The sequence below is a fragment of the Argentina anserina genome, chromosome 6, assembly GCF_933775445.1.
Source record: "Argentina anserina chromosome 6, drPotAnse1.1, whole genome shotgun sequence".
NCBI lineage: Eukaryota > Viridiplantae > Streptophyta > Magnoliopsida > Rosales > Rosaceae > Argentina > Argentina anserina.
Window position 1 is genome coordinate 28,028,067 of NC_065877.1, and position 25,966 is coordinate 28,054,032.

The 25,966-nt window shown below is 36.6% G+C and overlaps 4 protein-coding genes and 1 long non-coding RNA gene across 5 annotated transcripts; 3 read left to right on the top strand and 2 right to left on the bottom strand.

Moving 5' to 3' along the window:
• Positions 1-6,007: 6,007 nt before the first annotated feature.
• On the top strand, positions 6,008-13,696 carry LOC126799286 (homeobox-DDT domain protein RLT3). Its single transcript, XM_050526458.1, has 17 exons — positions 6,008-6,233; positions 6,529-6,903; positions 7,093-7,151; positions 7,267-7,635; positions 7,708-7,770; positions 7,850-8,063; positions 8,191-8,291; positions 8,398-8,484; positions 8,564-8,695; positions 8,872-9,012; positions 9,591-9,713; positions 9,817-10,275; positions 10,796-11,197; positions 11,297-11,911; positions 12,443-12,547; positions 12,632-12,851; positions 13,006-13,696. The coding sequence occupies exons 1-17, from the start codon at positions 6,167-6,169 to the stop codon at positions 13,023-13,025; spliced, it is 3,552 nt and encodes a 1,183-aa protein (XP_050382415.1). The 5' UTR covers positions 6,008-6,166; the 3' UTR covers positions 13,026-13,696.
• Positions 13,697-13,873: 177 nt separating this feature from the next.
• LOC126799293 (mannan endo-1,4-beta-mannosidase 4-like) lies at positions 13,874-15,540 on the bottom strand. The gene is made up of 5 exons (XM_050526465.1): positions 15,196-15,540; positions 14,879-15,073; positions 14,653-14,775; positions 14,334-14,539; positions 13,874-14,258 (listed from the first exon to the last, which is right to left on the bottom strand). The coding sequence occupies exons 1-5, from the start codon at positions 15,538-15,540 to the stop codon at positions 13,874-13,876; spliced, it is 1,254 nt and encodes a 417-aa protein (XP_050382422.1).
• Positions 15,541-20,554: 5,014 nt separating this feature from the next.
• LOC126797207 (uncharacterized) lies at positions 20,555-23,151 on the bottom strand. Its single transcript, XM_050523873.1, has 2 exons — positions 22,831-23,151; positions 20,555-20,884 (listed from the first exon to the last, which is right to left on the bottom strand). The coding sequence occupies exons 1-2, from the start codon at positions 22,948-22,950 to the stop codon at positions 20,555-20,557; spliced, it is 450 nt and encodes a 149-aa protein (XP_050379830.1). The 5' UTR covers positions 22,951-23,151.
• On the top strand, positions 21,186-21,931 carry LOC126799295 (uncharacterized). Its single transcript, XR_007672606.1, has 3 exons — positions 21,186-21,218; positions 21,365-21,510; positions 21,658-21,931. It is a non-coding gene; the product is annotated as an uncharacterized LOC126799295 (long non-coding RNA).
• Positions 23,152-23,376: 225 nt separating the features above from the next.
• Positions 23,377-25,685, top strand: LOC126799294 (uncharacterized). The gene is made up of 6 exons (XM_050526466.1): positions 23,377-23,476; positions 23,581-23,656; positions 23,747-23,887; positions 23,968-24,041; positions 24,137-24,274; positions 25,389-25,685. The coding sequence occupies exons 2-5, from the start codon at positions 23,609-23,611 to the stop codon at positions 24,270-24,272; spliced, it is 399 nt and encodes a 132-aa protein (XP_050382423.1). The 5' UTR covers positions 23,377-23,476; positions 23,581-23,608; the 3' UTR covers positions 24,273-24,274; positions 25,389-25,685.
• The last annotated feature ends 281 nt before the right edge of the window (positions 25,686-25,966 follow it).

Consider the following 25,966-nt stretch of genomic DNA (forward strand, 5'->3'; position numbering starts at 1 on the left):
GATAACTTGAGATCACACTTGGATTACCAGTCGACTTTATAGTTTCTATTTATCGTACTCTCTATTTATACTTTCTATTTATCGTATCCTCTATTTATAGTTTACCGTTTATTTATAAAATCAATTGTGTGTTTTACTATTGTTGTTGTTTGTTGTTGCTCGTACTGTTAGTTTTGTTGTGGTTAATTTGTTTCATGTGATTAAATTTTGTGGATATCGTATTTTTCTTTATACTCTTTCGCCTTAACGCGCCTCACGCACAAAGACAAAAAAGAGAGAAAGTTGTTGTTGTGTGCCCTTTCCCAGCCGAGCGCCACCGGCAATCCCGCTACTATGTTCCGGTCCGGGAGGGGATGGATGACTGAGCTAGCGACTGGGCTTCATGGCAAAGATTTGGTCTAAGTGTAATTGATGGTGGCGTGGATTCAATTGGACAGATCGATCTAGATCTGATCATTTCTTCTCACGATTGATAATGGATGGATCAGTGTCGAGGAGAGGCTTGCTAGCGGAGGCGTTGTACATCACATTGGCTCCCTAGTTGGGATTATAGTTGGAGATCAGATTTGATTGCAGGTATGAAGTTGATATGGTTCCTCTTCGATCTGTGGTTAGATCTCGTCTTCTTTCCAGATGGTGGTGGAGCGGTGCAGTATGGTGGCATGGATGTGAGGTGAGATGTTGTGGTATCTCCGATGTACGTCGACAGCAAATCTAGTTGTGGGCGTTGAGTCTTGATTGGGGGTTGGGCCGGGTTTTTGTTTATGGGCCAAGGAGTTGGGCTCTTGGGTCAGTTTTTGTAATTTTTGTTGTAGTTATGTTTGTTTTAGTGTTTGGATCTACCTATAAGATCACAAATAAGTCCTTACTCTTTTCGAGTCAGGGTTTTCTTCGTAGATCCTATTGAGTATTTGGACTTGGGTAGTTGGGTCGTTGTTACAAGAACCCAGTGTTTCGCCGGCCATTGGCCCTGAGTTGTATTTATAGCCTGTGTTGAGGATTCCGGGAGATCTTGGGATGGTCAACCCAATGGTTTTCCATTGCGGCTAGATCTTGTCCCAGTAATTGCTACTATTTTGGTCAAGCTAACACGGCTAGTTACTCGGTTCGGCATTTATTGGATCCATTGACATGTCAGTCCCTCCTCTTCGGAGTGAGGATTAGTAGTCGTTAGAGTTTGGAGATTATCTTCGGTAGTTGTAATCTCTTGTTGGGTGCTGTAATTATTCTGTAGATGCAACTTATTGAATGAAATTTCACTTTGATAAAAAAAAATTTGTGCATTTGTGCTTCTAGAAAGTGTCGCATACGAAAGAGTTGGTATTTCATTATAAATGGTGTGTATTACTTGAATTTGGTTTATGAAGAATTTCAGCAAATTGATTGTGTGCTTTTATTGTAGCTATAGTTTGTTGTTGCTCGGACTGTTAGTTAAGTTATGGTTATTTTGTTTCTTCTGGTTGGATTTGTGCTTATGTTGATATTTTACATCCGGAAAGTGTCACATATGGTAGAATTATGATGGATATGACTCTTTCTCCACATAACAAGATGATTAGCACACTCTATAGTTGAGAGGCAGAGCCACTTAGGGACATAGTCGGTCACGTGCCCCATTGAACTTTACACACAAATGTTATCATGTTTAATTAGGTCACAAGTAACCTTGGTGCCCTAGTGGTTAGGCGTCTTTTCCCCTTCCAAGAGGTACTGGTTTGCATTAGCTGAGCAGCTTTGCATCTTATTTTTGTTCAAGTTTTCTATATTGTTGTCCTTATTCTTTTATTCGGCTATGTTATAATTTATTTTATTTTAATATTATCTTGTTATGAATAATCTTTTTAGTAATTATAACTTTCTTATTAAATAATCATAATTTTTTTATGTGTAATACATTTATTACATATGATAAGAGTCATAAGACATAAGATTAGTGCGTGATTGTATTTGCAGCTCCGTTGTATTTGTAATCATGCCAAATAGTTCACCTCTATGATAGCACTACTACTACACTTGGTTAAAAATGTGAACCCCTAGTACTTATTTATATTTAAATTCAATTGAAAAAAAAAACTATAAAAAAACTAATCTGAACATTTTTGTCAATATCTCCTTAGCCTTATCGCAAAGTGTCATTACCTATTAAGCAAACAAAAATGTTGACATAATATTAGATGAATGAATAATGAAAACAGATATGACTAAACAAAAAAATTGGGAATTAAACAAAGATGTAATTGTTCTATAATGTAAAATTCGCACAACAAAAGGTGGATTGAGGTATATGACAAGGTGCATTATTGAATGAAATTTATGCATTCTTAATTTTACTTAAGTAAAATTGTCATTTTAATTCATTATCATTATGTTTAGACATTTTTTTCTAAAAGATAATAATATTCACATCTTTTAATGTTAATAATGATTCGTGTTGATAAGGATGGAATACATATCGAGCTCACGACTGATCTACTAAATATCTATATGGCACTTTACCATACAACATAACATTTGCCTCCCAAAAACAATAGATCTTTCGCAACATTAGACACCCTAGCAGTATTTTTCATTTACAACTTGAAGTGAAAGATCTTGTAAAGGAGCATAGAAGCTACATATACCCACCTCGCAAAATATAAAAATGGGTACATTTTGAACATCTATTTTTACACATTTTGTACATTATAAATAACTTTCCTTTAAAATTTTAATTCGTAGCAATCTAAGAGGAGTTTTTAAATAAGGTCATCCTTCACCAAAATTGGAAAGTGAATACCACCTACATCGGGTAGTATTCAATACAACTACTAGGTGCAAGAAGTTTTTTGAGTCATTGAAGTCATTTATGAGAAAATGAGAAGAGATGCCCACACAATATTATGTAACTCTATGTATGTGGTGATTTACATGATATAAGTCATGATGTGGTGTCAAGTATTGTAGTACCACGGCTTATAGCTATGATAGAACATTTCGAACCAATTTTTTGACAAATGGTTGTAGGTTTTAATTTGATAATACACATTCAGTCATTGTAAACTTAAAAAATTAATATTGTTATATACCATTTTTTTCTTATAATGTTTCATCCATAGCTTTTGTGCATAAGATGCAATGAAGAAAAATTGATGTGTCAATTTTAAGACCATTTTTTGGAGCTGCTCAAATTTCATGTACCGTTACAATGTTTCCTCAAATGAATGTCAATCATAATAAGAGTTTATATTTTGTTGATGCAATTCACAAACAACAAATTGATGATAATTGACGAATTTTAACTATATGTAACCATATGCATATACTTCAGATTAATGATCCATTATGTGATCATATACTTGTAAATGTCCCATAAAGAAGATCAGTAGAAACTAGACAATTCACTAACTTTTGTTTGGATGGTGAAATGTGGCATAAGGTTTAAATTATTTGGATATGTGCATCTACTCTTACTAGGTAAATTGTGATTTTTTTTTCTATTCTAGATTTTAAGGGCGAACAATCTATATAATTATTGTCCATTACAAATTTGGGAGAGTAAGGTAAGAGTGTGAATTACTCGAGTATGAATAGATTATGTGATTGATCTCTCTACTAGGTAATAATGACCTAGATTGCAATCATCTAATACTCTTTTTGTAATGACATGGTTCAAAGACGATGATATTCAGGAAAACCACTTTGGTGTCTTGGTTAATCTGCCTCAAACAACTCCTAATTGGGTCGCTTATACTCTCGTCGACACTCTCAAAAACTACAAATATGTTAGCGGTGTGTTAGGATCAAAATTCATACATGGAATTGGAACAAAAGAAATTGAAGAAAACTCTAAGTAAAATGCAAGAAAAATGAAATAATTAAATATATTTCATATTCATTTCATTGATAGATTTTACAATTGAGGCTAATTTATTTTATATAGTAGTCTCTCCGACTTATGCTAGATAGTAGATACTCATTTTCAATATGACCCGATCCGAGTCTTACTGGAAGCCCATCTAGGTAAATAAACATGCTGGCCCAATACAATCTAAGATTATATATCATTAGTCCTAACAGGGTGAACGGGTGTGATTTATGTTTTCACTCGATTAAGGTAACTCAATCGAATTCAATGGTCAGTTCCATGCTTCCATCTGTTCTAGTCTTGCAGAAAATTTATCTTACTTTCAACGATTAGCTACCGTTGGTTAAAACTGAGTCACCCGAAAAGGCAGACAATAAAGTGCTCATTGTATTCCAACAAGTTATCGAGGGAACCTGAATTCAACTTTTTGTAGAACAAATTTGTACTAATTATCTACCTTAGGGTCGTGATAGGAATCATATAACATAATAGAATTGTGTAAATCAATGCTCATATTCAAGAAAATGAATTTGACTTCTACAATAACATGTTAGATCTCGAATCAACGACGTCGAAGCTGATGAAATGCTTAATTGGGGTTGGAAGCTTATTATCATGAATCCATGATTTCTCGCACCCCGAGTATTGTGGATGTCGTACTCAACACCTAAAATTTTGTACTATAACAAAAAAATAATGTTGATAATCAAACCCTTCAAGTTATGCCGCGTTGTCATCTTGTATGTCATGGCAAAGATATAGCTACAACTTCTTTATGACTATATAGTAGATTGGAACAATGAAAAAAAACCTATTTGCTAAAAGAACGTGTGCGTGTACAACTCTTCATTGTTTTTCAAGTTTGCTCATCTGGCGATCATCCGAGTCGGCGTAGGCCTGTGGTCTCGTCGATGAGCAGCGGATGTGGCCGGACGAGTCTTTGTCTCATATGGGGTGATGTGTTCTTTATGGACGTAGGGATCTCGCGATGCAAACCAAGGCTAACGGGGATGGTAAAGTTGACGGCATTGGTGCCTCATTTGAGGTCCAAGGGAGGTGGTGGGGATCTCGAGGCAGGATCTTCGTGGAAGTGGTATGGTGGTGGAAACATAGCTATGATCTAGGTCGGGGATGTAAGATCTTGTTTGGTTTTGGATTCTAAGGTTCGATCTAGTTTGGGACTTGAGGATCTGCGTTGCTTTGTTAAAAAAAAAAATCAGATGTGGGATGGAGTTCCAGGATCTGACAATGGGATGGAGACTAATGGAAATGTCGTTGTCGGCGGGTGGATGACGAGGGTGGTGCATATGGGGTTGTTTGGCATCAGCATTTGCTGCACTGAACTTGGCTTTGGGCTTTGTGGTAGTTGGGCCTGCTTTCAACAGTTGGGCCCACTTTGGGTTTCCCTATCTTTATTTTTATGTGTTTTTCGTTTAGTTTTTTTTATTGCTTGTTATTTTATCTTTTCAATAAGAAGAAGTGGGCGTCATCCCGGTGTTGGCACCTTGCGTGCTTGGTTTGTACTAGTCAGGCGGCGAGTTTCTTATTTCGTCAAATGGTCGCAAACTCCTAATGGCAAGATGAAACAGAAGGTTGCCGAATATATTTATGTGCGGCAATATAGTACTATTAGTGCAATTGTCTTTTTGTCGTATCACTGATTTGTCAAGGCAAATAGAGTAGCCAATGATGCACTATTTGCTAAATGGTGTTTGTGAGGATGCATATTATTTCAGAATATTCTTATATTATGGGATTTAGGCTTTATGTCCTTTTGTATTCTATGGTTTCATTAAATAATGCGCAGTCGCACCCGACATTCTTACAAAAATAGTAGATTGGAAGAATGATAGTAAGTCTTTGTTAGAAGAATGACAGTAATAAGTCTTTATGCATGCATGCTCAATATCATTTATATTAGACAAAAAAGTGGAGTTGTGACAAGTTTGTGGGTCAAGAATCAAGATCCAAGCTAACCCATGAGTTGTACCATTAGTCGTAATATAATGTTGTCGAAAAAAATACGAGAGAGGTGTGGGGTTACAACTTACCAGAACTAACCTAATTCGTTAATTACCCCAAAATAAAATTTCATAAAAAGTTTTGGCCTGAAAAAAAATATCGATAAAGATAATTTAGGCTAAACCCAAAACCCTACTTCCCTGCCCCCCATTTTCATTATCTCTCTCATTTCAATTAAGCATGCACCAGTCTCCACAGCTCACTCTCCTCCACCGCTCTCAGCCCCATCGCCGCCGTCACTCCGCCTCTCCCTTCTGACACCCCCATCATTCCTCACCGCCTCTTACTACTCACGCGGAAATGATGCCCAGCTTTTCTCAGAAGAAGACTCGATTGCAACTCCAAGCCCTCGAAAGCTTCTATGAAGGTACTCCCAGTCCCTCTATCTCTATCTCCAGCTTTAATTTGATGAAGATTTCTCTGTATATATTGCTCTGTTTGTTCAATTGGGTCCAGAATCGAGTTACCAAGTTTAATATGTAATTGGAAGTATGAGATTAAGCAGCAACTATTTTGGTTTTGCCGTTTTAGGCAGTGAATCACGGGGTCATAACCCAGTTAGGTTATTCTAATCAAGTTGAAAAACAAGTTAGTGTTAGAGATACAAGAGAATCAAGCTTCATACTGATTTTTATATGTACTTTTGTTGATTTTATGTATAGAGGATAAGTATCCGAGTCGAACTGCCATGGAATGCCATGCCACTGTGTTCGGCTTGACTTACAAGCAGGTTCGGGGTTGGTTTGTTGAGAGGAGGAGGAGGGAGAAGAGGAAGCGTACGGCTAGTGAGTTGTTGAGTGGGAGAAATGGGTTGGGAGTTGCTGCTACAAGGGTGGATAAACGCCGTGACTTGAGTCAGAGTACAAAAGCTGCTGCTGCTGCTTCGGGGTCAAGATGCAAGAAGAAGGAGATGAAAGCGAGTGTTCAGAGATTGCGGAATCCGGACTACCTTCTTAAGAGAGTTTTCCGCAAGGACGGCCCCACGCTTGGTGCAGAGTTTGACGCTCTGCCTTCTAGAGCACTTTGGAAGTCTACAGGTACGCAAATGAGAAACTCTCGGGTGTAGCAGAAATGGTAGACCCGGTTTGACAAGTAAACTAGCATAGAACAGGATTTTTATTTGGATGTTTTGGATCAGTGATCTGATTAATTGCAGATTTCCTCTCACTTTATTGCATATTTTGAATATGGTTTGGCTCACTATTTTGTTTTTCATTTCTATCTAGATTCCCAAAATGGTCCTCCCATGTGCAAAGAGAAGCAAACAGAACCTAAAAGGGGAATGGTAGTTGATTAAATCTTTTTAATCCATCATCCTTCTTGATGTTTTTGTTTCTACAATTCTATCTAAAGTCCCTTTACCCAGGCTCATGTATATTTCTACTTTTATCTTATATTAGGTTACAAGGAGTTCTGTAACTAGTGTTGAGGAGTTGAATAGAAGTGCTCCAAGGGAAAGATATGGTGCTGGAAAAGGCTTGATGACTATGAGAAAACACGGTGCTGGGAAAGACTTGATGACAGTGAAACGGCTTAATGGTGGGAAAGACTTGATGAAAATGAAACAATATGGTTGTGGGAAAGACTTGATGACAATGAAAAAGCATGGTGGTGGTAAAGGTTTAATGACAGTCTGGCGGGCAACCAATCCTGATGCTGATGCTAGAGACTTTCTCGTTGACATGGGTTTAGCGAATGGTGAAGTTACTCGTGTATCACGGAAACTACAAACTCGGAGCAGAAGATTGCAACAAAAAAAAAATGTTCCAGTAAGTATAATATTAAGATCCTTCTTAGTACTTGCCTCTGGAAGGTGTTCTGACACTGTGTTGCCTATTTAGAAACAGGGAAGGTTACAAAGTAAATTACAAGAAAAGAGGAAGCGTTATGTCAAAAGAAGAGAGGTAATTGACAGATTTGCTCTGCTAAATTGTTGTGTAACTTAGCTGCTGTAGCAACATTGGTTTTCCTTTTGTATGCCAGGTGGAATCTATTGAAGTATCAAACCAGAAGCTGCCTACCAAAGAAAAATGTGAACTATCTTTGGAAGGAATAGGTTCGGAAGATCTCTCAGATAAGATCGCAATGCTTGTGGATGATGAAGAGCTTGAGCTTAAAGAATTACAAGGGAGACCACTTTCACTGGGGTGCTTGAATCATTTTACTACTAATGATCATGATTGTTCACTTTGCAAAGGTTACTTTGAAGGCAGAATTTAACAAACTTTTGGCATTATAATTTGATTGCTCTAAGTCGTTCCTGTTAGTGAATATGTAAATTTCTATACTGTCGTGTTCTTGATTAGGAAGTCTTGTAATTTCAGATTCGCTGGTTAAGTTTCCTCCTAGTTCTGTCAAGATGAAGCCGCCTTTTCATAGGCAACCTTGGGATTGTTCGCCGGAGATTACCAAGAAACTGTTTAAGGTGCATAGATTCCATACTTCTTGTGACCCCCAATTTTGCTTAGGCATAGGATAATGTGACATATATTCTGCATTTCATTATTCTTAATGGTGACTTTCTTGGGCAGGTTTTTCATTTCCTTTATACTTATGCGGTTATGGTAGATCTATCCTCCTTTACTCTGGATGAGTTTGCTCAAGCATTTCATGAGAAGGTTATACCTGACCTCTGATCCAACATTAGATGTATTGGGTCTTGCTGCTTAATTTTTTTGTTTTGTACATGTGTTTTAGGATTCCCTGTTACTTGGAAAGATACATGTGGCTCTCTTAAAACTTCTATTATCCCATGTTCAAGCGGAGCTTTCCTCTGGATCTATGCCTCACTTGAGCAAATCTTGCAATTTTCTTGCGTTTATCCACTCGGTAAGTTATAAACAAGGAAGAAAATATAGTCATATATAGTGGTGCAGATTGCAAACATATACAATTTCAAGTGTCATCTTCTAAATGAACTATTTTTATTTTATTTTATAATGAGTCTGACTATTGAATGGAATTACTGAACAATTAAAGTACAATATTTCTTGATCATTTGGCAGCTTGAAAATCAAGAATTTACTCTAGAATTCTGGGTGAGATCTCTGAACCCCTTAACATGGACAGAAGTACTGCGTCAAGTACTGGTTGCAGCTGGTTTTGGTTCAAAGCAGTGTGCGATGCGGAAGGAAGTCCTTAGCAAGGTGTTCTCAACTATTCATATATTATTTGCATTTGATTTAGCTTAGCTGCAATGTTGGAGTCCTTATGTTCTTTGTGTACTTTTTTTTCTTCTACTTTTTTCCCCCAAAAAACAACCTTCTATTGAAAACCCAAACAAAAAACAATTACCATGTCAACACATCAGCATATTCTAGTAATTACATACCCTATATGTTCCTTACTGTTGAGGATTCAAGCAATAGTGACAAACTCAAACAATCCCTTCAGTAGTAACTTTATCGTAGAAGGAGAACTTAAGATATGTCATGACCACCCCAAAACAATCCCTGCTAGACCAGAACTGTAGTTTCATAGCAATGGCCATACTCGAGGACCATTTAGAACTTGACCTTACACATATAAGAGGTAAAGCTAAGCTTTTGTGTATCTGTAAGCTAATGTATAATTAGTTTAGAATCATATTGTCGCTGCATGCTAATTGCACATCTGAATTAATGACCAGAAAAGTGCAGGAGGGTTTCATTTAGTGCACATAATTTTTTTTCAGTCTTGTTTACTTATATTTGGACTCCAACATTAATTTTTTGTCTATGTATAGGAAATGAGCCTTATGGTGAAATACGGTTTGAGTTCTGGTACTTTGAAGGGTGAATTGTTTAGAGTTCTATTAGAGCAAGGAATTAATGGTTTGAAAGTTTCCGACTTGGCGAAGTCATTGCAGGTAAGCTTCTTGAACATGTTATGATTCTCTCTCCTTTTATTAAGCTGATACAACGCAAGCACTGTATGAATGAATTACTGATGGACTTTGTTTTTTCTTTAAGATTGCTGAATTGAATGTTTCCAGCAGAAGAGAGGATCTGGAGTCTTTAATTAGTTCAACTCTTTCAAGTGATATTACATTGTTTGAAAAGATTTCAACCTCCACATACCGTGTGCGAATTAATCCTTCTGAAGACGAAGTCGAGGAGCTCCAGTCTGATACTGAAGACTCTAGTGCAGTTGATGATGACCTCAATGATAGTGGCATATGTAGCAGTGATGATGATTCTGGGTGCAATTCGGGAAATTCCAATATCAGAAAATTGACTAATACCAACCGTCGTAGAAGTAAAACTAACATGCTAAAAGTGCACACTGAAATTGATGAGAGCCATTCAGGAGAAGTATGGTTGTTAGGATTGATGGAAGGTGAATATTCAGATTTAAGCATTGAAGAAAAAATGAACGCAATAGTGGCTCTAATTGATCTTCTTCATGCTGGATCCAACATGAGAATGGAGGTACAGTAAATAATTAATCTTTGCGTGAAATTTGATATTTATTTTCACCTGCAATGAATTTTTCATGTTAAATTAACACATGCCAACATTTGCATAGGACATTGGAGTTACGAATGTTATGGGGAGTAAGGACTTAAGTTTACAATGAGATCTAGGAATTTACAATGAGTATGTAGTTTACTGCATTGTAATAGGTTTGGGTCGTGTTTTGCTTCCGAATTTAATGTCCCTTACTGGCTGAAAATTATAATTTTACAGGTTTATGAATGCCAACTTCTCTAACTGCTAGGTTTTTGTTGAATTACTAATGTCATGCAATATGTATCTAGCCTATCAGTGTGCCACTATATCAACTATAGATTCCAACAGGTTTCAATCATGCTGCGTATTTAAGTATAGGATTGAGGCTTTCAGCAGATTACACTCTCCTTAATTGAAAATTCACTGTTCTTTAATATATATATATATATATACAGTATATATGTGGTGTTCTAAGCTCAGTATGATTATTCCTTTCTAGGATCCTGCAAATACTGTTGCTGAATGTATTCCTAATAGCATTCATTCTGGTTCTGGAGCGAAAATTAAGAGGTTATCAGCTAAACAACATAGTGTGCCCAGGTCATCGTGGGTCCATGCTGGAAATATGGATGGGGTATATGAAGATCATATACGTTCAAATTTCCACCCTATAGATTCATCCACATCAATCTCAAAATACTATGAAGAGAGATACTCTACAAAAGGAAAAGATTATGGCTCTGACTTACACCCAATGCAATCTGTGTTTTTGGGATCGGATCGTAGGTACAGTAGATACTGGCTTTTCTTGGGCCCGTGTAATGCAGATGACCCAGGCCATAGAAGGGTTTATTTTGAATCTTCAGAAGATGGTCACTGGGAGGTTATTGATACCGAGGAGGTATTTTTCATAGCTTTTCTTATATGCTTTAACATGATTGTACTGCTTGACCTTTTAAAAGTACTGATATTATCTTGCTTTCTATTCAATGGACTGCAGGCATTATGTGCCTTGTTGTCTATTTTGGATGATAGGGGTAAAAGAGAGGCTTTCCTTATTGAATCTTTGGAGAAACGGCTAACATTTCTGTGTGAAGCAATGTCAAATAGAACGGAAAGTAGTGATGGAAGCGAGAATTTGATGCAGTTTAATATCTCAGAACTAGACAATGCAAGAGAAGATACTTATTCACCAGTGTCTGATGTGGATAACAACTCTTTTGAGACTGCAAATGATTCTGTGCCTTTGAATGGAACTGCAGTTCCTGAAGTTCGAAAGAAAGGAGAAGAACTGAAACAGAAATGGAATCGAATCCAAGCATTTGATTCGTGGTTATGGAATTCGTTTTACCTAGATCTAAACGCCGTTAAACATGGTAAACGGTCATTTTTTGATACACTTAGCAGATGCGAAAGCTGTCACGATTTGTATTGGAGGGATGAGAAGCACTGCAGGCTTTGCCATACAACATTTGAGCTTCATTTTGATTTGGAAGAAATGTTCGCCATCCATGTAGCCACATGTAGTGAGAAGGAAACAAATACTGTATTTCCTAAGCATAAGGTTCTCTCATCACAAATCCAATCTCTAAAAGCTGCGATTCATGCAATTGAGGTAAGATGTCATTTAGAATTTAGCTTTGCATTTGCTGCTATGTGTTTATCATGTTATCTTGGACTAGAGATTAAAAGGAGCTTCATTTAGAGGTGAATCGGAAATAAGTTAATTACTGATGGCACAAGTTTTTTAGTTTTTTTTTACTGAATATAATGTGCAATCAAATTTTTTTACCCTAAACTGCAATATATTATTTAGAGGAAGCGCTGGAGGGAAAAGTAGGCCAAGATACGTATATGACCTGTGTAACTTATATATTAATTGTTCAGATAGGCCAAGATTTGTATCTGATCTGTGTAACTTAGACACGACTTGTTGATATAGTAAAGTGTATACCACTCGAAATAGATCAGAATGCTGAAGCGTGTTCCTTCTTCCCTTCTGATGGATAATTAATAGGGTATGTATGGGTGGCCTCAGGCCCCTGAACAAAAGTCACTGTTGATATTTAAAGCAGATTATAATTTTCACGAGATATTATTAATTGCCCGAAAACTTGTAAGTTACAGTAATTTGATCTCCATGCAGTTGGTTATGCCTGAAGATGCTTTGTTGGGTGCTTGGAAAAAATCTGCTCATAAGCTATGGGTGAAACGCCTTAGACGAACTTCTTCTTTATCAGAGCTTTTGCAGGTTCTGTATCTTCTCATTGCAGATCATATTTTATCTTCATGTTTCAAGTCTTAAACCAGTATCTGATTTTGTTTTATCTTGCAGGTTCTTACTGATTTTGTCAAAGCCATAAATGAGGACTGGCTGTATAAATGCAAAATTGTGCAAGGTTCTTGCAATCATGGTGACGATATAATATCTTTGTTTGCATCGATGCCTCATACAACATCTGCAGTTGCACTTTGGTTGGTAAAGTTGGATGGCTTGATTGCTCCTTATATCAGAAGATCTTGTTCTCAGAAAAGGCAAGAGAGCTGTATTAGAGGTAATATTCATGCTGGTTTGAAATATAGATCGTCCATGGGCATGAGTCATATAATTCTTCATAATGGCATTTATCTTGTTGGATTTATAATTCATGCTGCTGACAAGTGTATCAAATTTATCATATCCTAATATTCTTCATATTGATACTTCAGGTAAGCATCCAAGGCAATAGCCCCACCTTCTCTGGAGATACGTGAACTCAATTGCGCATTCTTTTTGTTGATGGATTGACCATTATACGTCCACTGTACTCACCCTAGTACTACTACGGCCAGATCAGTGAATTTTTGCAGGCCTTGAAATGGCGGTAGTTTGTTTGACCTTAGTTTCTTTTCCTCTTTAGAGGGTTCCGTATAAGGCTATTGAGAATTAGAATTAGAGCCTTTTGAGGAAAGTTGGACGTTAAGTACATACAAATATCAGTGAAGCGCGCTCAGAGCAATGCCAAACCTTTTATCCTTATTCTCTTGTAAGGACAACATAGCCCCTTACTGTTTCCAGAAATGGAGGATTCAGACCTGGTCAATGCATTCTTTGTTCTAGTATTGAGAAGAGAGGAATAAGTTGTTACCAAATGTATATGATGTAAAGAAAACAGATAATTGTTTTGTTCTTGCTGAAGTTTGGTAAAGTTGATAGTTATCATTGCTTTTATGTTGTATCATCTATTATAAAGCAGATCGGTGGCTCTCAGACTTGTCTGCTAACATTGAGAGGTGAGAAATTTGGAGGATTAGTTTCAAGGTGTAATTTGTAGCAAATCCAAAATAGGTCCATGGATTGTAGGAGTGAATTAGTACAGTTGTATATATGTTTCACACTTACACGGACCAAAACTAGATTGCATTAGTGGAAGGCATTTACCCTTCCATGTAAATGCTAGAACAAATGGATATGAAGTTACCCAAATTGGTGAGAGTTTGAAAAGTTCCTCCATTTGCTTCCATGTATCTTTTCTGATTCTGGTTAAGCAGATAGAATTTATTGACGAACATCAGCTCTACTTTCTAGTTTCCGGGTTTATGTACTCTGTGTAACATTACTATCTTGCCTAGTTAACCCAGTTAGCTTATGAGACTGTTGAGCAATCACACTAGCCGTGGAAGGGCTCTCCTCCAGAACGACATCGTATCCGTCTCTGAAGTTGTCCATTCCTTGAGCAAGCAGCTGCCAGAAAAGTCCGCCGGCGCAGGCTCCGTCACTGCTTGCGCTGTGGAAAACGACATCGTATAGTTTTTCAAAGTAAGCATTCCTCTTTTCTATGGTGTACCCTGGCAATTTGTAAGATTTGCCAAACTCCCCCATAACTAGTGGTTTATTAACCACCGAGTTACAGTCTTCAATGTGTACTCCAACCCATTTGTCCACAAAATTAGCTTGTTCGTCTTCACTTGCCCCTGGTAACCTAATAGGATACTTGATCACTTTAATATGATGTTATATGTTATATTTTCTTGAATATTACCATGATAAAACGTACCATTGCTCGGCGTATATATGAATCGAGGCAAAGTCGATCTCGGGAATCAAGTTGTTGGCTACGAAATCAGAGCCATATTCTTGATTACTAGGATTGAACTGCTTCTTTTCCGGGGTTGTTCCACCATAGAATCCTTCAAGCCCTATCTCCAGTAAATGGTTACTATCAATGGACTTAACATGAGCAGCCATTTCTTTCACCCATTGCTGTAACAATGATATTGAATGTTCAAAGTTCAAACCATCACATCAAATCACCTTATATTTCCATTAATATTGGTGACAACAACATACAGAAACAATTAAAATGAGATAGGGACCTGGAGAAGGATTCCAGATTGATCAAGTTGACAACGAGGTTCGTTCATTAATTCCCAAGCAAAAATGGTTGAGTCATCCTTGTAAGCCACCCCAGTAATGGAGTTGATTCTCGTGAGCACAGTCTGTAAAAATTCAAAAAAGAATTAAAAAATTAGAGGAAGAAATTAAGGTTTGGATTTAATATTCATCTGCAACTGTTAAACTTAAACATGTCGATCACCTTACCCTAATGTGATCTTTATAGTAGCCTTTGACAACAGTATTGTTATAGAAGTCGTCTTCGTTGTTGATGGCTTGGCCACGTTCCTTTGCCCACTGCACATATTGCTTTCTTCCGCCATAATCGTCGAAGTTGTTCACCAAGCTCAGTATCACATGCACACCATGATTTCCAGCTTCTGAGATTACAAAGTCTAATCCCTGTACAGCATCAAACTGTCATATTCTTGGCTCAAAATGATCGTTCGATCGCGACAACATATATAACATGTTAGACAGATTAGTTGGCGAGAATATAATTCTCACCAAGGCAACGTACGTACCTTGAACATGTCTTCGTTATAGCGGCCAGGAGAAGACTGAAGAGGTCTGTAGCTGCCGCCATCGCTAAAAGCCCAAGTTCTGGCAATGTTCATACCATAGCTTGAGGCTTGTTGGAATGCAGAAGTGACCTTGGCTCTTGTCGAGGGGTCAGCTGCCATGTACATCATCCAGTATGCATTGAAACCATTTAAGTAGAATGATCTCCCATCCATAACAAAATGGTTTCCATTTGTTTTAGCAAAACTACTAGAGGCAGCCTGGGTTTCACCTCTGCAATAACTTCCCTTCTGGATATTGAAGAACACTAATGAACATAAAAGAATACAGGTACGGAACAAACCCATGGTTGGTTGTGGTTGTAATATCTGACTCAATACCCAACAAGTCACCGAGTATAAATACAGAGTTCTGTTGGTTCATGTAAATTTCTTCTCTAAAATTAATGTAATTAATGGGAGAGTTAGAAAATTGGGGACGATGAAAATTACAAGGAAGGTGTGGTGTGGATGGTATATGTTGGCATGTACCGTCAGCCCACTAACTGGGGTCTGCATATATAAAATAATATAAATATGATTTTTATGTTTAAATAATACGTGTTAAAATGTAATTGGATTAGAGGACCTTGAATATTGTGGAGGAGTGAAAAAATTCTCTATAGGGGTAATTAAGCTACCACCTTTGATAAAGGAAGCAAATCATTAAGCAGCTATATAGCTTAGAAGTTAGAACTGCAAAGTAAATGTGAGTGGAATGTGTATAATAAAATCGTACATTTCATTGTTGTTCTTGAGAGATGAAATGTTGGATCTATTCTGGCAAAGAATCGATTGAGAGAGTATACGTATGAAATCAAAGTTCAAGCTAATAACTAATTTATTGGCAATGCATTATGACTCGAATCAATGGAGTATAGACTTTTAATATTGAATGTTCATTGTCCATGTTGTTTGGCTTGTGAGGACTCTTCAATTCTCAGAACGTACATCAAACATTACATTATCTTACTAAGCATCTTCAATGTAGATGTCCTCACATATATGGCTATTTTGGTTACAAACTCATTCCAACAATTGCATCCACACTCTAGTTAAACTTGATTTACTTGCATGTATATCATTTTTTATATTATTATGAGTATTGATATATCACAATAGTCACAATATGTTGTGCATGCGCGCATGTTCATCTTTGCTTCGTTTAAAGATTACGTGATTCGATCACTCGATGCATGGTTTCTTCAATAGAATGAGATGAGCAAGATAATTGCACCTCCGCGCGCCGTGATTAAACATCCATACCTAATTAGTGCTACAATTAGAGCTACAGTTGTCGCTCCAATCTGCTTTCTCACTCTAGCACCTTCCCTAGCCAACCGTCCATACCTAAAGAGGGTTTTTCTAGAAGGGTATGGGTCGTCGATATTTCACTGAATACATAGTCGTTATATACACGCAGACGATGATAAATGAAAGTAAGAAACTTATATACAAATGCACCTGTTTTAGTGCCACATCCATCGTGTAGAAACTTAGCTTACGTAGCTAGGGTTTGGAGGCCATGGCTATTTTGGTAGAGAATTTAGGCGTCACGGAATTTTCTGTAGGGAGCTAGCTTTGTTGTTGCATGCATGCTATATGTGAAAATGATCGAGGGGATGGCCGGTCGATCGTGTCAAAACTCCATTTGGTTAAATTGGAGTACTGCCGTCGCGTGAGGCAAATACCTATATGCATATAACATACACAACAACGACCAATAATAAGCTCCACCATAATGCCCATATCCACACATCATTTCTCATTGTCATCACCACGCCAGCTAGCTCCATATATATAAGAAGCATGCACTACTATTCGTCACCGCGGTATCATTTCACTTCAATATATGACACGACAAGGCGAAAAACCATTAGATTTATGAATGTATGGTTTTTAGGTTTCCAAAGATATCGAGTAAAACAATATTTACGTAAAAGCTAGTGCATTATGTATCTGATCAACAACAACCGTTTGGACTGCATCAGACAGTACTTATTAATTTATAGCATTCAGAAGAGTGGCTTGTATGTGTGCCATAAAGAATTTCAAGTTGACCGATTTGATAAATATTGAAACCCTTTTCGAATATACTACTGGATCATAGATAGATGGATGATCCCGTTTCTATCAAACTGTGAAGATGCCTCCGTTACAAGACAACGCCATTCTGTTATTTTCTGGCGTACACGGGTAATGCATATATGTCTGCCAATATCTATCGTTGAAGGTGCCATGACTGCAGACAGTGCAGAGCATTGTGCTTCGCTTTTGTCACACAGCCACGTTCACTACCATGTTTCGATTCGAAGAATCTAAACTAATCAGATACTTAATTAGAGTCTGCTTCTGTATGTCTATATATAGGGAAAGATTCAGGAAATTGATTAAGTACTAACATTGAGTTGTACCAGCTCAAGTTAGTTACGAATCTCAGTCTGATTCTAGCTAACTGGTCGGCTTGTTTACTAGATCAAGCTAGGGAGGATTGAATCAATTTCTCGCTCAAGTTTTCACAGCTGGTATATATGCGAGTCATGATCGACTCATATCTGTGGAGACTTTTTCATCGTGTGAATTGAAATAACACTACTACTTTTCGCACATACATATATACCTAAACAGTATGATCATATCGTCCTTAATTAAAGCTCGTTTCAGACCTAGCTTCTCTAAATTAAAGTCAAGCCAACAGCTAAAAGACCAATGGTGACTATATAAGTTTGCAAGAGCTACAACATGCATCCAGGACTGCAATTTAAAATTATGACTGTACCGTCTGTACGTAGAACACGCTTTGACATGATTCTTATCAACCGCAAGGTGCTTCAGCATGGAATGATACACATGCAAGGCATTTGTCGCAAGAACTAAAGCTGAGATGTTATCATGCACAATATAATGTAAGAATATCAGCAACGTACCATAACATGAAAATCCCTTATCAAATGCAGTAGCATTAAAACCTGCTCATAATGCTCTTTTATTTTGCTTGTGTTGATGACCTTGAAACTTAACAATACTTCGTTTCTTGCTACACTAAAAAATTGGGGGGTGTTTGTTACATGGGATTGTGCTGCATAAGATAGCCTTGGAGCCTTGGTCAGTCCAAAGTAAATAAATCCATGTTTGGTGCCACTAGGGTCTAGGGACTCTGCTAGGTGAGCTTGAGGAATCCCAAAAAACCATTCTTACACAACTACACTAAAAATCATCGGACTATCCAACGCCAAAATCTCTTTCTTCTTTCTTTTCACCTATGTATGCTATTCTTATCTATTATTGGTATATCCATCCATCATTTCTTACAATTCTTCTTCAATATGTGAAACAAGTTCAATTTCTCCCAATTCTGGGAAAGACCCACATATCAAACGTCCAAACCTATCTTTTTGTCTGATCCCTCTCCTCGCAATCTTGTCGGGCTCCTCCTTGTTGAGCTTGGGTGCCGATGACGATTTACATATAGGTGGTGTTTTGGCACAAGATCGGGTTGATTTTCCGACAATATGAGCTTGTAATTTGCAACCCAAGAGCTGGGCTTTGATACAAAATTGGGAAATGAGGAGCTACCAAGACGGTTAGGTAGCTTAGATACATATTCATCTGTTTCACATTTTCTTCTATGAATTGATGAAGATTTTCTAAGAGTAATGAATTATGAATGAATTTGGTTTTCTTCTCATGTTGAAGATGTAAATGAACAATGAAGAAATATTAATTTGGTTTTATTTTTCCAGTAAATAGGTTAGCTCTGGTTGCAATTGGTTTCCTCCATAGAAGTTTTCATTTGTCACCAAAAGCAATCGAGGTGACATTTCTTCAAAATTAGACAGATTTGGTTTTCTTTTATGATTTGTGAATTGGGATTCTAGATTTGCTCCATGAGTCCATGTTCTTCCTTATGGATGGTGTTATTGTTGATTAAGACATGCCACTACCATACATGGGTTATGAATACTGTAAGAATAAGTTTGATTTGGCATAGACGTGGCAAACATGCCAGGTTAGGCTGACCCGATCCATTTTAAACGGGCCAAAATCATGCTCGTGCCAGCCTATTTATTTTTCGTGCTCGACTTGGGCCAACCCATTTGTTTAAACATCAAGCCCGACCCAAGCCTATGTCGGGCTAGGCTCGGGCCGCGCCAAGAAGCCGGTTGACCTGACCCATTAGCATTATAACACACAATTAGAATAAAAAATATTATGTAATTAGAATATTTATTTTATATAAAAATTTAGAATAATAAAAATAAATAAAATACTACAACATGTTTCATAATTTTATTTGTAAAATATTACCTATGTCAAAACAATAACGTTTTTTTCACTACTTTGATTATATTTGTGAAATATTGTAGTTAAAATAATGAAATAATCGAGAGATTTTAATTTAAAAGTTATAATATTCAAGTCTAATAGTGATCATTGTTAAAGTATTTATATAATAATATAAAATTATGTGTTTAACGGGTCGGTGCATGAAATTATTGTGCTCGGACCGTGCCAGGCTCAAAACAAACTCGGGGCTGGCTTGGCCCATTATAATAACAGAATTGGATTAGGCCGGACCGCTAACTGGGGGCCGACTTTTAACAGGTCGGGCCCATGCTGGGCTTGGACTTTTTGGCCAATTTACCACCTCTAATTTGGCGTGTGCTAGACCCTTGTAGAATTTAAAGGTGACTATGGCAATACCATGTAACGAATGTGCCGTTAGAGTGAGGAGTATAGTTAAGAGATAGAGACAGGGTATGTTCATTATACCCTTCATGACTCGTTTAGGAATAACGAATTCGTGGGAGGTATGCTACAGGGTGTGTTTGGCGCAGCTGTGACTTATAAGATAAGTTGACTTATACTTATTTCTGAGAATAAGTTTCTGATAAGTTAAGTAGCTGACTGTTTGGTAAACTGGCTTTTTTAAGTGACTTTTAGTGGCATAAGTTGTGCAGAGTGTTTGGCAAACTTAAACTGGCTTATGCTTTGTATTTGTATAATGACAATTTTGGACACCAAATAATTTAAAATATTTTTTTTATTTTCCAAGAGTATATTTTCTTTCTTGATTCTTTGCAAATACAATATGAATTTTTAACTTCTTTTTTTATCTATCACTACCCTTTTACATTAGTATTTTAATTTTTACTTTCTCATTGACTTCAAGTAAAATTAATAAATGTTCTATGTTTTCTTATACTTAATAACAAAACACATTTGTCATTGACACAAATAATATTAAAAATATCTTAACACATTCAACTAAATTACAAAACCAAATAACAATATATATATATTTCATTTGCATCAAATAATTTCAAATTATACGCGCACTCATCAAACTTTGAGTGATTTCATTTCTTATTGCTTCAATTTCCCGTGCATCATGACCATGCTCATTTTCCCCTCCATCATGATCCATCTCTACCTCATCATTTGGTATGTCAACCACCATTTCTGCCCAACGAACAAAATGGGCATCACGATTTGCATGTCTTCTTATATAATTATGAAGAGTCATGGTTGCAATAACAATCTTCACTTCTTTGCTCAAATGACTATTTGGTTGATTATTAGCCTCCACCTCCTTGATAACTAAGTCACAAAGTAGGTCTACTAATACCGGATTCCATACGGCTGATCCCATCTATATAACACATGAGGATTGACATAAATTAACATGAAACATACAAACATATATAAATTTGTACATGTATATATCTAATTTGTACATGGTTGATGTTCAAGTATCTTAGTGTTCTTCATTTTGGTCCAGTACGTTAGTTGTTCTTATATAGTACACAAATATGCATAGCACATATGAACTATGATGATCTATATTAGTGTTCTTATATTATGAAACAGCCAAAACTCTAGTAATTAAGTGGACCATGGAGCTGATTAAGTGGACCATGGAGCTGATTACTACCCCTAGTAAACTTTAATTTTTTGCATCTAAGTTGATTTTTCTCCGTTTTAAGGTGTGTTATGGCCTTTAGAGATACTGTTTTTCAAGTTTAATACCCCCAGTAGAAGTTTACCACCTCTAGTAAACTTTAGTAAATTTTTTACTAACCCCAGTAAACTTTATTTTTTTGCATCTAAGTTGATTTTTCTCCATTTTAAGGTGTGTTATGGCCTTTAGAAATACTGTTTTTCAAGTTTAATACCCCCAGTAGAAGTTTACTACCTCTAGTAAACTTTAGTAAAAATTTTACTAACCCCAGTAAACTTTATTTTTTTGCATCTAAGTTGATTTTTCTCCGTTTTAAGGTGTGTTATGGCATTTAGAAATACTGTTTTTCAAGTTTAATACCCCCAGTAGAAGTTTACTACCTCTAGTAAACTTTAGTAAAATTTTTACTAACCCCAGTAAACTTTATTTTTTTTTGCATCTAAGTTGATTTTCTCTATTTTAAGGTGTGTTATGGCCTTTAGAAATACTGTTTTTCAAGTTTAATACCCCCAGTAGAAGTTTACTACCTCTAGTAAACTTTAGTAAAATTTTTACTAACCCCAGTAAACTTTATTTTTTTGCATCTAAGTTGATTTTTCTCCGTTTTAAGGTGTGTTATGGCCTTTAGAAATACTGTTTTTCAAGTTTAATACCCCCAGTAGAAGTTTACTACCTCTAGTAAACTTTAGTAAAATTTTTACTAACCCCAGTAAACTTTATTTTTTTTGCATCTAAGTTGATTTTCTCCATTTTAAGGTGTGTTATGGCCTTTATAAATACTGTTTTTCAAGTTTAATACCCCCAGTAGAAGTTTACTACCTCTAGTAAACTTTAGTAAAATTTTTACTAACCCCAGTAAACTTTATTTTTTTGCATCTAAGTTGATTTTTCTCCGTTTTAAGGTGTGTTATGGCCTTTAGAAATACTGTTTTTCAAGTTTAATACCCCCAGTAGAAGTTTACTACCTCTAGTAAACTTTAGTAACAACAAAATTTGACCTCTCTATTAGAGTTGCTCTAAACAAACTAAACATACAATTTCTGGTAATCTTCTAGTTGAACACAACAAACTGTAATGCCAATGTTTACATTGTTTCTACTCTCTCTCTCTCTCTCTTTCTCTCTCTATTCACTATTGGAAGTAGTACAAACCAAATTCCACAGCAGAATAACAATTTATTAATAGTATATTATAGAGCAGCTGGTTCCTCTCCAAATTGGTGAAAAGTTAGCTCTCATTTCTTATTTGTGTGTGTGTGTGTTGCCATGTTTATATGTTCAACTGTACAAGCTGAAATGTAAGAGGATTAAACTTGCTGATGATGATCCTATAACCTAGAATTCTATGATGCCTAAAAAAAAGAGGACAAGTAGAGGAATCAATTAGAGTAGATATGAATCTATATACAATCACCATTACAATTACAAACTTCTTGACTATATTATAGAGTACATCTGATGGAATTATTTTGTATCATTTTCAAGAATGATATACAATAGAGTAGTACACTTGTAAAGAAATTCAATTTCAAAGACAGAAACACTAGATCTCACACATATATAATTTCAATCACTAATCAAAACCCAGAAACAAAAAGAGAAGAAATGAGGAACAAGGGGGAGAAATAAGTTGTTTACCTCTTGAGCAGCTGCAAACCTCAAAGATGGAAAGGAGAACTGAAAAATGGAGGCACACCAGGAGACTACCACGAAATAAAAGAGAAATGGAGGCGCTCTGCAGGTAAGTTTTCTGTTCATCTGAGCTTTTATATTGGTAAGTTAGTAATTTTCAGCTATAGTCAAGGGTACCCAATGTCATTTTTGAAGTTCACTTAATTCCCGAAACGAAAACGCGGTGACTTATAATCATAAGGAAGGAGTCACTCACTTTTGCTTATTCCTCATAAATGACTTAGGCTTTTAAGATAAGTAAGTTCTTTATGCTTTTACCAAACGTGTATTCTCCTCATCTTATAAGCTAAGGAGCTTATAAGCTTCCCCAAACGCGCACACACTAAAATTGTTTTTCTCAAATGAAAAAAAAAATTATAAAAAAAAGTATAAAACTGATAACATAAAAATAATAATATATTTTATCAAATATTAAGTTTAAATATATATATATATATATATATATAATTATATTTTTTTATCCCAAGGTCGGGGCCTACCTCAGATAACTCGCTCGCCCCAAGTCTGAAATTTTTAAGCGGCCAAAAGACTCGCGGGAAACTTAAACCCACCCTTTCACTCTTGACTGGAATCGCTCCCGCCGAGACCCAAGGTACGCTTTCATTTCAGTCTTTACTACTTCACCGCTCACTTCAATTTAGCTCAAAACTTCTATAACCGTACGAATTCGCTTCACTATTTTCTCCGTTTGCTTAGTTGAATTTCCAAAACCCTAACCGATTCAATGGAGATCGAAGGAGTCGAATCGACCAGAAAACGCATGAAGCCTGATGTATGTGGCCTTTAAGCGATCTCCGATTTCAATTTATGCTTCGTATTTTGTTTGAGATCTGTTTGATTTTTGGTGAATTTTGATTATCAGAGCCGAGAAGAAGGCGAGGGAGGCGCGTCGGACTCGGAGATGGCGCAGAGGGAAGAGTACGAGACGAGCGTGGCCGGATCTGAAGAGGTGGAGCTTTCGATCAGTCACATTCTCGAGAAGATCGACCGCTTCACTGAGATGGTGAGCTTTTCTGTTTCCTGTGGATCTGTGATTTTGATTTTGCTGCCTTTCGTGTAAAATGTATGGATTTTGTTTCGTAGATTTCGGAGCTGCTTGACTCGGGGAAGGTGATGTTTAAGAAGATGAGTGATGAGTATGAGGAGAGACTGATCATGTTAGTTTTCGAAACAAAGGAAGGGGAAATGTGTTTTGGTAGTGCACGGAAGGTGTTTGTGTTAATGGCTGAGTGAAATTGTTGTTTGTGTGCAGGATTCACAAGGAGCAGATGGAGAAGTGGCAGGAGGAGATCAGAGAGCTGCGCGTGATTGATGCTTCGAATGAGGAGGCTAGTGCCGTGCTGCATAATGCTGCGTATTTGCTTCAGAATCCTCATGTAGATTCTTGAAGGTAGAGACACCTATATTTGCTGGTCATGTGTTTATTTTACTGCATATGTGTATCACATGCTCCTGCAAATTGAGAATCCTGATGTTGATTATGTAATGATTGTCTGGCCCAATAGGTTCATGGATATAATTTAGCTTGGATCTGATAGATTTTGAGGGTTACCTTTATTCTCAACGAAAAGTCTTTAGCATTGTTAACAATGAGTTAGTTTTCATTTAGGACGAACAGTTTGGACTTTTGCTATCACATTTATGAAGATAACAAATTTGAGCTGCATGCTTTTAGCAAATGCACCATAACTTTGGTTGCATATCCTTTAAGGTACTGCGGGGCATATGGGTTTAGTTTGGATAGTTCCAAATATGGAGGGGTTATACTTGTCCTAGTGCCTAACTAGGTGAATCTATGTTTTTAGATTAGACATATCATATAAGAACTGACTTCCTTTTGTAGTCCTTGGTAATGGTGTAGAGGTAATCTTCTTTTTCTTTTAAGGTCATTTATTTTCTAGCCCTTAATGCCCCAATTTAGTTTAAATCCACCTGGGCCAGCCCTGCATTGTTTGAGGTTCTCACAACATCTGTTATTAAGAGATTTTTGGTGTAGGAATACAGAATGACACTCAGCACCTGCATCATTGCATCTGCCACAACCAATATGTTTTGGCATTCGTAGTTCTAATGCAAATGATCACAATAAGAGGAATTTGATGTATAATTGAGAGTTGAGACATGGCCATGTCTTCAACAAACTTAGAAGTGTGTAAGTGTACTAATATAGACTTGTTTCTTTAAAGTATGGGAGAGATAGGACAAGAGGAGGTGATGATCATGGTGGGGTTAAGAAAATTTGCTAATGTTGTGCCACTTACCTCAGCCTCATTACTTATAACAGTGAAATTTTCATATCAAAGTGTGAACCAGATAGTACATATAAATAGGATTTTGATTTGAATTTTAAAATTTCCAACAGATACTGTATACCAGAATGAGTGCATTTAGATATGAGCTTTGTTTCTTCCCTGAAAATTGTACTAGCTGTCTATTCATAAGGAAGTATGGAGAAGCACTAAGCATATAAACAGGTTGGAACTAATTCAGATACTACTGTGCAGGTTTCAAAGCCAAAGCGTTTCATTATTGAAGTAAGTTTCAAATCGAAGACCCATGTTGCCATTGAAGGAGGGAATGACAACCTAAGGACCCACTGCTAAGTATATAAGTTCAACTAATTGCTGCCTTCTCATGTATAAATGAATTTCCGTAACATGTTGCAATGGTATGTGTTGGCATTCATCTAAGAAATACCAGTGTAAGAAACCTGATCAGTAAATTCTGTCTTCCCAGCGAGTCTTACATCTGTTAAAGACTTGATCAGTAATTCAGTATATACGTATGAAACCATTTCCTTCATCTGAGAGTTGATGGTGTATGAATTTGATTACATGTGGTTGATGTTTGCGTATGATGAATGGTATATGTTGGTATATACAGGTATGTATAAGCAAGCAGTTCCTTCAATCTGCCTGTATATTCGCTGCCATTGATTAGAGAAGAGGAATGCATGATGTAAGATTGCAATATATAATTATTTACAGGATTCTACATTATGTTGGCAGTATAGTTATGATCATATCTGCTTATTTAGTAACTAACATGATCAACGTCCTTCTCAATAGATACATACCCACAC